Source organism: Harpia harpyja, chromosome 23 (assembly GCF_026419915.1).
Source record: "Harpia harpyja isolate bHarHar1 chromosome 23, bHarHar1 primary haplotype, whole genome shotgun sequence".
NCBI classification, from domain to species: Eukaryota; Metazoa; Chordata; class Aves; order Accipitriformes; family Accipitridae; genus Harpia; species Harpia harpyja.
Genome location: NC_068962.1, coordinates 2,468,586 through 2,485,053, shown reverse-complemented (window position 1 = coordinate 2,485,053; position 16,468 = coordinate 2,468,586). Strand labels below are relative to the sequence as shown.

At 37.8% G+C, this 16,468-nt stretch overlaps 1 protein-coding gene across 1 annotated transcript in view; it reads left to right on the top strand.

The window, feature by feature from the left end:
* Window positions 1-47: 47 nt before the first annotated feature.
* SCYL2 (SCY1 like pseudokinase 2) overlaps window positions 48-16,468 on the top strand; it is a 40,337-nt gene continuing 23,916 nt past the window's right edge. Inside the window, exons 1-3 of the mRNA XM_052774366.1 lie at window positions 48-174; window positions 5,140-5,338; window positions 12,717-12,874. Coding sequence (XP_052630326.1) covers window positions 5,162-5,338; window positions 12,717-12,874 — 335 coding nt within the window. The 5' untranslated portion in view covers window positions 48-174; window positions 5,140-5,161. The remainder of the gene's footprint in view (window positions 175-5,139; window positions 5,339-12,716; window positions 12,875-16,468) is intronic.

Sequence of the window (16,468 nt, the reverse complement as noted above, 5' to 3'; positions counted from 1 at the left end):
CTCCGCCGGCCCTCTGCCCGTCGCCGTCGCTATGGAGTAGCTGCAGGCGGGACGGGGCCGGAGCGAGAGACGGAGCCGGCGTGAGAGACGGAGCCGGCGTGACGGGCGGCCCGCCGGGGCCCCTCAGGGAGGCGGGCGGGCGGGCGCCGCGCCGGCAGGTTTCCGCGGGCTCAGGTAAAAGAGGCCCGTGTCGTGTCCCGCCCCGGGGGCAGGAGCGGCTGCCCGTGGCCTAGTGGCACCGCAGGGGCTGGGGAGGGAGCCGGGAGGCCCGGCGCTGAGGGGCTGGAAGCGCGGTCGTGGCGTGAGCGGGGACCGCGGAGCTGCCCGAGGCCGGCGGATGGCGGATCACCTGCCGGCAAAGGCCGCTCGCCGCCGGTCACCTCTGACCGCGGCCGCCCCGGGCCGGCTCCCTGCCGGCTTGCCCCGGCCGGCGGTGAGGACGGTCACCGGGCCCTGGGGGGCAGCGGGAAGGAGGGGGGGGGGGGGGGGTTGTCGGCGGTTGTGGCTGGAAATAACAGTAAATGCTTTGTCCGGGAGGGCTGGCCCGCAGGAGACGAGGCGGGGGTTTGTGCAGCGTATAGGTGAGGCTTCGCCTGGCAGCAGGTGACAGACAGATCCCCGCGCAGGGACCTCGTTCTGTGAGTTTTTGGTGGGGTTTCGGTTGCAGCTCGGTGCCGAAACGACGACTGAAAACGGTGGAAGGTGACTCGCTCTGAGGGCCGCCACGCCGCGCGCAGCACAGCGTTGCCTTCGATCCTCCTGTTGGTTTTGTAACAAGTGCAAAAGGTTGGTTGTGCCTGAGAAACGTTTCGGGGTGGCTTGGGTTTTGGGTTTTTTTTTTTCCCCTTTTGTTTGGTGAGGCTCGGTTGTTCTGGCACCTGTTTCTTCTACGAATTCGTCATTGTTTGGGTCAGAGGGATAGGATGGAAGTTTGGGTTGGGTGGCATGAAGTACCCATGCACCTGCCTGCTGCTTTGGTTCCCAGAGGGGAATCCCAGCTTGTTACAGGTCAAAATACTGGCAGAGTGTATGACGCACTGCTGTGCGGCGTGCACCCATATCCATACGTCAGATGAAGCTATGGATTAGATCAAGGATAAATTAATACTTTTAGATCATGCAGTTGTCTTGCGTGAGTGAGAGCTGAGGAATGGTGAGGAGTCTTTGTTTTGAATTTACCTTTATCTCAACATTTCAAACGTTTTGCCTCATTTTTTCTTGCTGTGTTGGCTGTTGCTTACTACCTTGCCAAGTGATTGGGTCGTCATCGTGCAAACATGTTGTTGCTGATGTACATCAGCATAAAGACCGCTATCGATTGTGAGGGGAATTCATGAAAACAACACATTTTGCATCTGGATTTCTTTTTAGGATTAGTTCCAGGTTTCATGGACTTAGTATCAGTAGCATTAATATTGCTCATGAAATTCAAACAGGAAGAAATCAAAGTTCTGAAACATTTATTTACTGCATGTCCTGTGTTGCTTTTCTGAACACTGTTACTCTTAAGGTCTTGTACTTTTCTCGTTTATTACCTTTCAACTTGAAATGAAAGTTTCATTGTGGGTGAATGACTGACTTTATTGTCCCATAGTTGTTAATTTTTCTATAAATAGTAGTTCAGTGTTAAAAGAACTGAACAAAACAGTTTTCATACAGTTGAGAACCAAAGTTGTATATTTCAGATATGGTTAAATCATCATGATTTGTGGTGTTATAGATACTACCCAAAATAGATTTTTTTTTTTTTTTGGCATGGATTTTCTAGGTACATTGTTCCTGTTGACATATATTGAGTTTTTACTAAAATTGGTGACAGCAATTGTTTTTATAAAGCAAAAATAAACTATTTTAGATTATAGTCCAAATGTTGACATGAGGATTTCTACAAATTTACAGTGTTAGATGAACATAAACGTAAAACCCAAGCTGCTTATTGAGAAGTTTCTCAGTACTCCTTACTCAGTAGCTAAATTAAACAGTAGTTTGCATACTGTCAGGCTGGAGAGGAACAGGTTGGACAGGGCCTACCAGGCTTGATTTTTAAATCCTAACCCTTCAGACACTGGAATGCTGTTAACATTCTCACCTAGTGGCTTTTCCAGGCTTCTCACTGCAGTTAGTCTGTCACCCACAGCAGAGGGCACTTCTGGTTTAATCAGTATTGCACCATTTTTCTACCACCTGTATAGAGAAGCTCTGTTTCAGATTTAATCAAAGGAATTTGAACATGCATGCATGTGCATTTTTCTTCATAATATCTCCGCAATTAATTTTGCAAAGCGTCTCTTTAGTTTTGAGAGCTCTTAACACGGGATTGTATTGCATTGATACTAGAGAAGGTTTGCTGGCTGGGAGTGAATGAAACAGTGCAAAAAGCACACGATTTAAAACCAAATAAATTAGATTTGTTGTTATCCTAAACTCGTTAGGATTGATTTTATCGTCCTTTAGCATATAGAGTTTGCCCCATGGAATAGCTGCAGAATAAAATCTCTGAGAGCTGGAAATACGTATAGTTCCTATTTAGAATACTCCATGATCCTTGTTTCTACCTACTTATCAGGTTAATGAAAAGTTCCTTTATACAGGGCTATTAGCCAATGTCTAATAGCTGTTTGGTCTTGTGCTGCACAGTTAGGAATTGCCTGCATTTTTCCACAGCACAGTTCATAAAGTAAAATTAATATATTGTAATAAAATGTCACATACTGTAATAAAATTACTTAAGAAAGGAATTCTATGTTTCCGTAATTTATTTCCAGCTATGTTCTCAACAAAACACTTAGTACGTACCAAGCAAGGACATAATTATTCTTAAGATTATCTCATTGTATTCAGACTCAGCTTCTCATATCTAAACTCACAGTCCCTATAATTAAGACCAACTCCACCGTGAACATGCTTGCAGTCATATCTGGTTCTGTTCCTGAGTAGTCACGTTGAGGCCATAACTACTATTTCTGATTTTAAAGTTAAGTATTTGCAAGGTCGAGATCTGTGCAGCTGGATACCTTTCTTTTTTATAATGTATTTTCTTAAAACTCTTAGTCTGGTTCTTCATTTGGTAGCGCAAAGTTGTGTCACTCAGCTGACATGGAAATTGGAGAAATATCTATGGAGCCACAGCATTAGTGTATTTCTGCATTTCACAATGGAAGAGTACTGAAGGCAGGATATACCTGCAACAATAGTCAAGGTAGAGCAGCATAGCTGTGTTGCTTCTAGCGCTGTGCTAGAGTTTGCTTAGGACTAGGTTAATACTGTTACATACATCTGCACTGGAGTAAATTGTTCACTAACTCATATAACTTTTTAAGAAGTTTTGTTTAGTATGTTTATTACCTCTTTTAGAAAACAAGTCTTATCTTTCCAATTTAATACTAATCTGATTATTTCTCTTGATTTCTAATGGAATGAGATCTGTAGTACCAGGGGGAGAAGGTGTGCATGTCCAAATAACTTTAGTGTGGTTGATTTCAGTCAAGTTTGACTGAGGTACACGGGTGTCAAAAATAAGTTGCTACAGATTTTGTGAGACTAAGTTGCTGTAAAGAGGAAAGAAACTCTGTCTCTGTCTCGAATGTGGAAGAAGCTGTGGCATAAATGCATATATTAATGGACACCAGATAATCTGTGTAGACCAGAACGTTGCCTTATAAATGTATATAATACAGTGGGAAGAGCTTTAATTTGTGCAAGCAAACACCTCACATCCGATCAGAAGGACATGGGGCTGATCAGTCCCAGTGCTCACTGGATTATTTGTTAGTGCTTTCTGCTGCTTTTTTTCCTTGTTACCATGATTTGGCAAACATCTTCTTTATCACAACAGAATCTTGTCTTGTCCGTTTGAATAGGAATTACATTCTCTATTTTTCAAAGAAGTAGTTTTACACAAATTGTATGCGAATGAGTTATGACAAATAAGGCCATAATTGAAAATAGTATTTCTGCAGGTTTCAGTACATTTGCTGATGTGCTATCTTAGGTTTATTTTACTATAGGTTGAAGAAATAGTACTCTTCACACCTTATTTGAAAGAGAGAATGAAGAAACATCATTAAATGTTGCTTTTGAATATACCACATAATGCTGATTCCAGGAATCATTTCTTCTTGCATTCTCTCTTCATCTTTGCTCACACTGATAAGGAAGATGAACATTTATCTCTTTTTTTTCAGTTTATTTCCTGTCTTCATTCTTTCTTGTGTATCCATTACCACAGAGACAGTTGTATAAATGGGACATAGGCTTCAGCACTTCTATCTGGCAGAATAGGCAAGTCAGATTTTTTGGAACTAATTATGACAACTTAGGAAACTGGAAGTACACACTACAGGAGAAGATGAACTAAATTGTAAGCTGCCGCAGTCTTTTAGCTCTTAAATTTGCAAGGTGATGTAAAAAAGCTTCCTTGTACAATTTTCTTAAAGCATAAAAAGATGGTTTCTTGTTTCCTTCCCTTGTGGCAACTGATTAATACTTAAACTCATTAATACTTAGGTCATACAAATAGTAATGTCAGCAATCTGATGCATAAAATACTGAAATTTGAGCTTGTATTTTGACAAGCATAGTGTAGGAAAGAACACATTTTTACTTGTCTTCTGTATATAATACACATCTATTCTTTTGCTGGTCTGGGATCTTAAGCAATCCGTCCCTTCAGAAAATGTGTAGTTCCGTGAGCAATAGAATAAAAGGAGCCTGGTTTCCTTCAGATTTGGTTCTCTTTATTAATTGATACTGATACACAAGGTGTGAACCTTTCCCTTCATGGGAGCAATTTATAGATTCTTTGCATTATTCAATTACCTGTTCTCAAGAAACGGTTTATTTTCTCAGTCCTTAATTGCTTTGTTAGATCTAATGAAGAATGATCAAGAGATTCAGAAGTTTTTGAGGAGGAGTAGAAGCAATGACATATAATCCCGAGGCATGCACACACAGATACATTTGTGCAGTGTGAATATGTGTAACTGCAAAGCCCTGGAAGTTATATTTCAGTATTCTTTCTGTCGGTTACTCCTATATCCTATTGGATCCTTGGTTAGATGTTATAGTTTTCAACATGTGTCTGTGTTAACAGAAATTGTGAGAGGACTGTGAAGCTGGGTTTTTTTCTTGTCTTTGTAGACATTGGCGCACAGTTGAGACAATGGAGTCCATGCTGAATAAATTGAAGAGTACCGTTACAAAGGTAACGGCTGATGTCACCAGCGCAGTCATGGGAAATCCTGTTACCAGGGAATTTGATGTTGGCCGACATATTGCCAGTGGTGGTAATGGTCTTGCTTGGAAGATATTTAATGGAACTAAAAAATCAACAAAACAGGTGGGTTGTCGAGTAAAGACCTACGTTTATAAGCATTAGGTAACCGACTGATAGGTAGCAGTTGCTAAGTGGCATTTAAAAACAAAATCAAACTGGGCAGACTAATGCTAAGGGTAGTACTGTGAGTAAAATGAAATTAAGTACTCAACATTATTTAAATATAATGTTCTCAGCCACACAGGTGATAATTGCTTTAAGCCTTCACTGCTGGAGAAAGAAGTAGTTCTGCATTCATAGCATACAATTCGAGACCAAGATCAAGAATTAATCTGAGTTAAAAGTGATCTGACAAGAAGGAAGTAGTTTGTTTTAACATGGATTGGTTCCCTAATTTGTTTTACCTTGCAGCTTTTTTGGCAGCACTGCTGGCTTTTTACAGTTTAAGATAATCGTGAAGTATGCTATCATTTGTTCTCGCAAAAGAGACTATAGCTGCCATGCAGAAATTGAGGGGTTAGAAATGTTAAGTCGTGAGAATCAGTAACAGGAAGGCATGGGATAGAGGGGGAGGTTGTGGAGGAAGTGAATTGTGTCTTCCCTGTGCTGCTTTCAGATATTGTTCCCTTCTAGTTTCCTTAAAGTAGTAGGTTTAGAGCGCTAGTTTATAAACTTCTGACTCACTTGAAGTCACATGTGTAAATGAAAGTGGGATTGTGACTTTGGAAGAAGGTTTGCCAGAAACAGAGTTTAAGAACTGTTATTATAGAAAATGATTTTATTGTACTGGAGAAATATGAAAAGTCTTTTTTCAGTCCTGGAGAGGAAATAGAATATTCAGCGAGTAAATAGAAGTGTTACTAAGTTATGGCCTTCAGTTAAACTTGATGCTGAAGTGATGTGAAGTCACTTAGACAATGAATCAGCTTGCTACAGATGTACCAAAAAGAAATGGACGCAAAGGAATAATTTTGGAAAGCATATATACAATCTGTTAGATGGTAGGAAAATAAACTGTAGCAGATAGAGAAGAAATGTACTATGCAGAATAAAGAATCTGTGGAGAATGTGTGATCTGATTGTGACAGGATCTGAAAGATGTTAAGCAGGTTCTTTTGCCATATTCTCAAGCATCTGTATAGCTGTTGCAGAACTCTATACATCTAGTATTTCCTGAATTTACCCAATGTACCAACTGGGGTGGTTTTGGTCTTATGCAACTATACAAAGAAGTGATAACATTGAAAGTATGGTAGTTTTGATAGGTTTTATACAATCTCTGTGCCCAGTAAGCATTTGACCTGTAGCAGGTGTAGCTTTAAGGTCTGGAGAATTGTAGCAAGTTTCTTTCACTGCCTAATTGACAGAGTGTATGTAATTTGGTTCCTGTCGATCATGTTTTTCAAGCTTTGAATGGGTGTTCTAACAACTGATTTTGCAGAGTATTTGTTCAGGTGTTACCACATGTGATCCTACAGTATCTCTGTAAACCCTGATGTAACATCTGTACATTTGTATGCTATCATTAATCATTAAAAATACAGCAGCAGTTGTACTGCAGGGAATTTCAGATGGCTGGTGATTTGACATGCAATTACCATCCATTATTAATATTACCAGTTAGTTAACATCATGTCAACATTCAGTTTGCCATTGCAAAATAAAACTACATAGCAATACAAACAGTTTATGTTGTGTTGTATTGCAATATATCTGTTCTTTAACATTTTTTATTTCTTTTGCATGTACCTTTTGAATGTTAGCTGGGCAATATGGAAGTGGCTGGCTGCCATTTTCCAAGCAGTAGCAGTCATTTTTGTGAAGTGATGCACGTATTTGCTGTATTGCAAGTGTGTATATCTAATTTGAAGCTACAAGCACTCACCTTTATTACAGTAAATGTGTATTGTAATCAGACAAGCAGGATATAAGTGCTTAGTTGCCCGTGATGTTGTCACTTTACAATGCCACAAGTAATAATTTAAGTCACTGTAGCCAGATAAAATAGCTAAATTTGGAGGCTTAGCATTACAGCAGTAGAACTGATCAGAAATCTTTGTTCTCAGGACAAATGGAAGTCAGCAGTCTTACAGAAGTTGGTCAGCTGAAGTTAAGATTTCAAATACAGATTAATTGGTTCCTATTTTAAGTCAGTGGACAGTTACAAATATTCCACCTCTAGTGACAGTAGATATGTATGATTTTATTCCTCTTTTCAGAGTTCCGCCTGGTTCCTGCCTTGCTGGTTTTCCTGGATGTCTGAACGTTTACATTTGGGGGTTTTTTTTAATGTGCCTTGTCTTTTCTTGCTTACTTTGTAGGTGACTGAATAACAATGTAACAGAATGCAAGGAAATTACTTACCTGTGTGCATATGTTTGTCTGGTGTTATTTGATAGCTGATTTGCAGCTGTTTGTTTGAAAGATTTATGAGTTTCTGGTTATATGTGTATACGTGAAGTAACATTGCTAATTTTACAGCATGTATTTCTGCTCATCTCGGATTTGTTAACTTAGTCTTTATGCACTTATGTTTTTCCTGGCATAATAGGGCAGTTGTCCTTTTTTCCACTTAGAAAGTGCGATCGTAAAGAAATAGATAGGATAAGGTCACTTAATGTTCTTGTTGGCAGCTCCGTTGTAAAAACTAGCAGAATTAAGGAGATAATGGTTTGCTCTTCAAGACTACTGTAGTTGTGTTTAGCTGTTACTGTGGTAGCACTAAATATATTAATGGGAGGTAAGTCAGCTTTCTGTTGTTTTGGCTGTGCATACAGTAGCTTTGAAACGAAAGCTTCCTACTATTCAAACTTTAAAGGCTAATTAATTTTAAAAGTGAAATAGTTGTATACCTTATGACTGAAACAAACTGATGAGAAAGTAGGGTTGTAAAAAAACAGTGGCAAGCTTCTGAAAATAAACCCCCCAAAAGCTGGAGGAATATCTTTTTCTGGCAAAAGACCAGAGTAACACTGGAATGCTTTCCAGTATTTTAGTTCAGAGACTATTTTGCTTTGCACAGTGGGAGGCTTTGGTAAAACATTGTGTGTTTGCATATTGAGTTACATTTGATTATTCATTAAAAAAAATGCGTGAAAAGGAAAACAAACATAAAGTTTCTAAAATCACTCTGACTGCTACCTTAAAATTTCCTTTGCTTTTATGTTCATGACTTAGTCTTTAATGTGATCACATTTAATTTTTTTCCACGAGAGCACTACATCATTCAGTTCACAGGATAGATGGTTATTAAATATTTTGTGGTGGTTTTTTTGTTCCTCATTGTTCTGTGCTTAGTCTCTGGCACTATTACTCCACACTATTCAAAATCTCATTGAAAATAGAAGGATTTGAGTTTCTGTAGCATTCCTTACTATAGTGCTTGAATGTTTTATAGGTATTTTTAACATGTTTTCTCAGTATGCAATGAGATGACTAGGAAGCAGTATTGCTATTCCATTCTCATTACATTTCCACAGCTTTTAGAGTCTTCAGTTTAGAAATACTTTCTAGTTTTGTTTGCATCTTTTTTGACACACAAACCCGATGTGTTTCTGAATTCTTGCCTTCCTCTTAGGGGCAGGAGAGAAAGTGTGACATGCCTTGGTTGCCTTTTTCTGGTTAGGGAGAATTGTTTCTCTCTCTCTTCCCCCCTTCCCCTCTTTCTTTTTTTGTTTTTTTTTTAGCAGTTGCATTGGCTAAGATAGGAGCAGAATTTTTGCATTCTCTTTGGTTTATAAGGTGTTTACATGTGTAAATAAGGACACGTATTTTAAAGTGTCAGTGTGTGTTTCAAACTGGTGTGTGTTTCATAAGGAATGCAGGATTGCAAATGGACTTGGAGGATGTGGTGGGTTGACCCCGACCAGCAACCAAGCACCCACTCAGCTACTCACTTCCCCACTGCCAGCAGGATGGGGGCAGAAAAACTCATCGGTCAAGATCTGGACACTTTAATAGGTGAAGGAAGGCGGGAAGAAAACAAGCAAAGCAAAGGAAATTGCCCACCACATCCCACAGGCAGACTGGTGCTCAAGCTAGTCTCCAAACAACAGCTACTTTGGAAGCCAAAACCCTCCTTCTTCTTCCTCTACCCTAGTTTTTACCACTGAGCATGATGTTATACGATACGGAATAGCCCTTTGGCCGGTTCGGGTTGGCTCTCCCGGCCATGTCCCATCCCAATCTCCTGCCCACCCCCAGCCTACTCGCTGTGGGGCAGAGCAGGAAAAAGAGAAAGCCTTGACCCTGTGCAAGGACTGTTCAGCAACAGCTAAAACATCGGTGTGTTATCAACACCATTTTAGTCACAAATCTAAAACACAGCACCATACGAGCTGCTGTAAAGAAAGTTAACTCCATCTCAGCCAGACCCGGTACAAAGGAAAACTGCCCAAAGAAGCTGGGAAAAGGAAATTGGGGCATTTGGTGATTAAAACTACAAGGATAAAAAACCTTTATGAAGGGGTATATTAGTGAATACCAGGTCTTTGGGACAATGGTCAACAGGATTCCCCTGAAATACACAAGCACAATCAAAGAGAACTGATTTACACTTTTCTGTTCAGTGTCTAAAAGCATTCTAGATGACTTAATATTATTATAGCCCAGTTAAACCATGTCCTGTGTCTTGCATGATGTGGACAATGCTTACTCCTCTTTGCACAGGTGACGTTTAATTCCTTGGCAAAGGCATTGTAGAACTGAAACACTGATCTTTTCAGTGATTCGTGTTAAAAGTTCTGAATTCTTGGCATTAGCAACAGGTGTTTTCTTGAAGGTCTTCATCCTGGCAAATATTTACGTGGTACACATCATAACATACAGCTGTCTCAGCATCATCACTGAGCTTTACCTAACCCCACTTTGAAGTAAAGCGCTTGGCTTAAACACGTGGGAGGTGAGGTAGAAGGTGTGGACTATCTCATGTTTGTGAACAGAACTGAGATTTAAACTTAGATCTCCTGAGTGGCCAGTCTAGTCCCCTACGTACTTGTCCATGCTTCCTAACCCAGGTAGAGGCATGACCAGTATACTGTGCTGGGACAAGAGCTTGTCAAGCTGGGTGTGTATACTTCCTATCACAGAATGAATGAAAATTTGTGTCGTTAAAGATAAGGGTTGTTTTGTCTCTACTTTTTCACTTTCTTTGTGGAGAGCAGTCGGGGTTTTTAAATATATTTTAGTCTTTTTATGTTAAATTTATTTTTATATCATGAAGTTGGTATTACGACAACTGCAGAATTAAGTAACAAGTAGTCTGCAGGAGGAAGCTACTCTTCCTTCAAACCTATGAAATGAAAAAACCAAAGTGGAAGCTCCCCTAGAGCTTTCTGGGGAAAGAAGTAGTAACTATGTAAACCTTTGCAGGTTTTCGTCTCAGTAAGTTTCCATCAAAGTAGTTACAGGAAATAGAATCCCTATCAGCTATAGTCAGTAGCCCTCTTTTTTGGGGTTGGATATCAGTTCTTGTAAAACAGAAAAGGAATAACAGAAATAATGTATTCATAGTAAAAATTTGACAGGGTTATCTGGTTCACGCAGCATAAAACCATGAACGCTTTTAAAAGTTTCCAAGCATACTGTATAGTTTCAGTAATTTTTGTGCATTGAAACTGTGTTCTGTGGCCCATGACTCAGCTATCTCTTAATTCTTCTGTACAATAATGTCTGGTGACTTATGGGGTTAAGATAGTAAACTGTTGATATGGCGTTCTGCATATAAAAATCAATGTTGATTATGGAATTGAATTTCAGAATGCCATATTTTGAATTATTAATATCGGAACACATTTAACATTTTTATGTCCATGAGCAGAGATGGCTGTATGCTTTCTTCTTGTATGAGATGTGTTACATGAAAATGAAGGTATTGGAAGCAAGTTGTCACACAGCTCAAATTACTTTGATTCTTGATACTCCACAATAACTAAGTCTACAAAATCAATGTGATAGCAATCATTTTCATACTTAGAATACTACAATTTCATATACATAGTTATATGTGAGCTAATTTTGGATATGTAAAAGTTCTGTCAGACTTCAAACAAATGATGCAGGATTGCAGCAAGCACCAATAGAACTTATTTATAGCTATCATAAAATATTCAAACCATAGCTGATGTCCTACACTATCTGATTTAAATATTCGCTTTCTGATTCTTTTGACTTGTCATTAAAGAGAATTGCTCTCAGAACTGCTGTATTAATTTGAAATTTTGTTATTGGTCACGTACTGCTCAATACATTCACACTTCATACTGGAAAATGTGTATTTTTTAAATAGTGGGTATAGTGTATATCTTCCATCCCCTGTCATTGGTTCCTCCCTGCCTTGTGTCAATGTTAATGTTTGATCCATTACACTTGAGAGCTGGAGCAGGGAGCTGGTATGGATAGAAGCAGGAAAAGTGTACTGAGTTGAGTTAGTTATAGATGTTAACCTGCTAATGGCTTAATGAAACAGGTACCAGCTAAAAAATATAACCCAATTTTTTGTGTATTGGACTGAATTTCTTTTTTTATATAGCCTATTTCTAGAAGTCTTTTTTTTAAATTAATAATGTAACTGTTCCTGTGAGATTTTAATTAGAATAATGGTTATAAAATATGCAGTATAAGAGCATAGACTTCCTCTTGGGACTGAAAGCTGTATTTTCATATTATTTTGTACTGGTTTCTAACCTTTTCATAATGCTGTTGTAGGAGTATAAGAAAGTCTCTGTTTCATTGTAAATTTTTTAATTCCTTTTTTCTTCAATTGATTTATTTCTCTTTAATGGCTTCCAAGATGGTGATGTAATCTAATTTTTTATTTCACATCCACCTCTGTAATTTCAAAGTTTCATATAAATTTCTTAATTTTCTCCGACTCCATTTACAGAAGTTGGTTGGAAGAACTATTTTCTGTGTTTTTAACATTTACTGCATTTCTGGGACTTCTTTTTACACATGTTTAAGCATTAAAAAATTCTTAATGTTTTATCATGTGAATGGTCTGATCAGATTAATTGATTATTAACTATAAATTATCTTTCATGAATGTCTAGTTTAATTTAGATCATACTGGTTTGGAGCAGAACAATGAGACAGGGTCTGGTTTAATAAAGCACTACTTGATATATTTAATGCTAAAATTAATTTGGATCTTCTGCTTTGTCACTGTGTAGATAGTGGTTATAGTTTATGTATTATTGTTTGTAACATAAGGAGCAGTAGTACCTTGATTCTTAAAATGTATATTCCGAGGTTATATACAGTAACCTGTGTGATTATGACTGGGACAAGTTAAGGACAATATGTATGTATAAATATACTTTGAAATACTTATTGCATTGGTGGGATTGTACTGTTGATTCAAAAAAATGTGTGTATGTAATTGTGTACAGGCTTGGTTTTTGGCTTTGTTATATATTGAGTGAATTTTGTTGCTTATTTCTAGGAAGTGGCTGTTTTTGTCTTTGATAAGAAGCTAATAGACAAATATCAAAAATTTGAAAAGGATCAGATTATTGATTCTTTAAAACGAGGTGTTCAACAGCTGACCAGGCTTCGACACCCTCGACTACTTACTGTGCAACATCCATTGGAAGAATCCAGGTAAGCTGTAGTACAGTTGAGAACAGACTTTATTAATCATTGTTTTGTTATTGGACGTAAAATACCTGGAACATTCAACACATACATCTGATGAGATTCAAGTTTACTGTATTTACCTATGTGAGAATACTCATGTATTCACCCCACCCTCAGATTTTTTTTCCCCCAAGCCATAGGATCCATTTCTGGTGTGAATCCAATTAATAATCTAATGCGTGATTTTAGTGCAGTTGCAGTTATAAGGCTAAACATGACCCTTACAGTGTGAAAATTTGGTAGTTCAATTAATTTCACTTTTAAAGAATGCTCTTAAATATTGTTTTCTTTGAAAAGGTTGTTGACGCATTTGTTCCATTTATGAGATGTATGTACTTAGTGCATGTGAGACTGGAGATTTTTGGTAAATTGTATGTGTTGTGGCCACGTACATGTTTAAAAGGTCCTCAAATGTCAATCAAGGGAGACGAAATTCAGTGTGTTTTTGTAATGCTTATTTGATTTATGTAAGGTTGGTCACTAGGCAAATAATGGGTTAGTCTTCCAGATTTATCGTTCAACTGTACTGATAACTGCACACTAAAATCTAACAAACAAAATGAAGGTTTCATGTTAAAATAGAAAGCTTTTTTTGGAAAAGTTTTTTTTCCAAAGTAGTTTTTCTAAATGGTAGCCTAATAAAGGTTCACGTACATTACTTTTCAAAAGTCTGCATTTTTGATTGTGTCTGTTAACCTGCATTTTTCGAAATGTACTGGCTTCTAGGAGCTGAGAATACGGTAGGAATGCTTCTTCATCTTTGCGATGCCTACTTTGGGAAAGATTTCTTGGATTAAATGACACTTGCATATTCATATACATCTTTCCTCCAGTACTAAACACATTTCACATTAACAAGGCTTCAAAGCTGTCATTGCCCCTATAGTTCAGTATGCGCCTCAGAAGAGCCTTAAGGAAGATCAATTAGGTAATTGAAGACAGCTCTCAGTAGTCTACAACAGTAAATAAACTATTACATGCTAAATGGCCTAGGGTCATCTCAGTCATACTGTATGCAAGTGAATCCCAGAGTATACCCCAGGCTTCTTCCTAAGATTGTCACAGTATTTTGATTGACTCAGCAACTGCATCTGTAATTATTTTTTCCCTGAACTCTGCACTTCAGAAGAAAAGGCTAAGGTTCATTCCTTGGAGTGTTAAGAAAGCTTAGGTGTTCTTGTGAAGAATTTAAGCCTTTTGAGTAAAATAAACAGTGTAGTTCTGTCAGAGTTCTCGTTCGTGAGTTTTTAGTAATGCCCTATGCTTTGCTCCAGTTGTTCTTCTTTCCATACTCAGCACATGCAGCTGCTGGTAGAAACACTAGTAGCACAAAACCTGTCCAGTTGCTTGCTGTGCCAGAAACCGATAACGGTTTTTGGAGGGGATTCATAAAAGAAAAGTTTGCTTAGAATATTTGTGTGTGTCACCTTGTGCAAGCATGCTGTAAGATTTCTTTAGAATTGCAGGTCTTTCCAGAATAGTTATTCTTCAAGAAATCTGTCATGGGCTCCTTCTGGCTCGACTGTACCTTTTTGTGTCTTCAAAGTAACATACAGTTGTGTTGAAGTGCTTGCAAGTCACCCTTTATTCCTCCATTGCGGGTCCAAGGGGTACTTGGTGTACCTGCACAGGTGAAGTAGACATAGAAAGAAAGGCCATACCTTTCTGACCCTAGTGTGTAGGTAGCTTTTCCACTATTAATAGAATGTTTCTACTCCAAATTATTGGTATTCAATATAATTATATTTAATATAAACATATATATATTGTATATATTATGATGTATACATTTTTACATACATTTGTATAATGAATAACTACTTATACTAAATATTTAATATAAATACATTTACTTACAGCTGGTCTTGAATTCCAGTAACAGCACAGATAAGCAATATTATTCTATATTTAACTGGTTATTGGAGAAAAGGATGAAAAAGCCAAATTATAAGTTCACTCATAATGTCATTACTACCCTTTAAAAACAGTAGTAGTGTGAAGAGTCCCAGATACTTAGTTTACTAGACATTCCATCTGTTGCTGTTTTTCCCAAAGCATATGCGTTTTTGGCCATCACTTTTATTTTTAACTTGTTTTCTTTTTATTATGTTACTCTGAATTTCATTTTGATATTATTCAGGGAACTGTTCAGCTTCTGCAATACTCAATTGCTTTAATTAAATTTGCCCCATCCTTCCGTTACTCTGGTTTAGGTCCTTATTTAATTAGCTCCTAAAGTAAAAAATAAAAAGCCATCCCTCAAAAAAACAGCAATCAGAGAGTTCATGTTATGAAAACCACTGAAGTGTTCCCTAGGTATTTTTTGTCATCTCTGCCTTAACAGTAACTAAATGTATAAGCTCTATGGTGAAGTTGAAGTCAGATTGAAAATGTAGGACTTTGTCTTTCTGTGCTCTGATTCTTCCTTGTGATTACTACACAAACGAGTTTTATAGCCCTAGTTGTGTTAATAGAAACACAAAAGGGACGGTGTTAACAGAATGCTAGCAAGGAAGTTCTGTCAGGTTGGCTGACACTTGCGTTTAATTTTCAGTTGTTTTTCCTTCAGAAAGGCAGTGGATAAAACTAAAGTAAAAATAAAATCTAGATGAGTAATAAGAGGTTTGAATGTTTCAACAGCCTTACTTTACTTCAAAGAGCAAGCTTGTTAATTATTGAGAAACATAAAAACTATGTGATAGATTCATGCTGAGGCATTGTGTCTTCTGTGATGCTTTTATGGAATGAACAGAAAGTTAGGATTCTTTCTTCTTGCCTAGAACTTTATATTCAAAAATATGTCTTTATTACTGTTACTCAGTCTCAGTTTTCTGTGTTCATACTGATGCAGTATTTAGTGTTCTCATGAATTACTCATCCTTAAACCAGGTGTGTATGCTATACCATCCATGTAATGCTTTCTCCAAAAAAACTTTAAAACAATTAAGAAGTGAGGTGCGATGACTGTCCAGGGCCTCCAGCCTGTGCAGACCAGTATGAAGGATTTAACAAATAACTCTGTGTTTGTGAAGTTTGTGAAACTGAGACATACATTGTTTTCAGGACTTTGAAATTTGAAATTTTGAAGCACAGTGTTACAACCAGTCCACTTCATGTGCAGAAGTTTGCTTCATCTGTGCTTTTCAAACACTGTTGACACAAAAATGCATAAACAAGACCTGTAGTTTTTCATGAAGAAAACAATAGATAAAATAATGTAGAAAACAGTCACTTCACTTGCAAACTGCAGTTCGTACAAGCAGCGTATTTCTGTTTGCACCTCTTCTATTCATTTGCAAAGTAAAAGAATGTTCAGGTGCTACCTTACATTTTATTAATTTTGTTTCTGATCATTGTCTGACCAGATTAAGTATTGCTTCAGTCAGGGATGTGTCAGGTTTAGGCACAGATAAAAGCCTGATTTTATGATTTTTAATAATAGTAAGAATTATTTGTTTGGTTTTCCTGGATCAGGACAAGAAAAGCATTGTTTTGTTAAAACTTTTTGTGAAGCATTGTGTGCATCATTAGTGATGTATGTGAATGTTAGAGAATAAA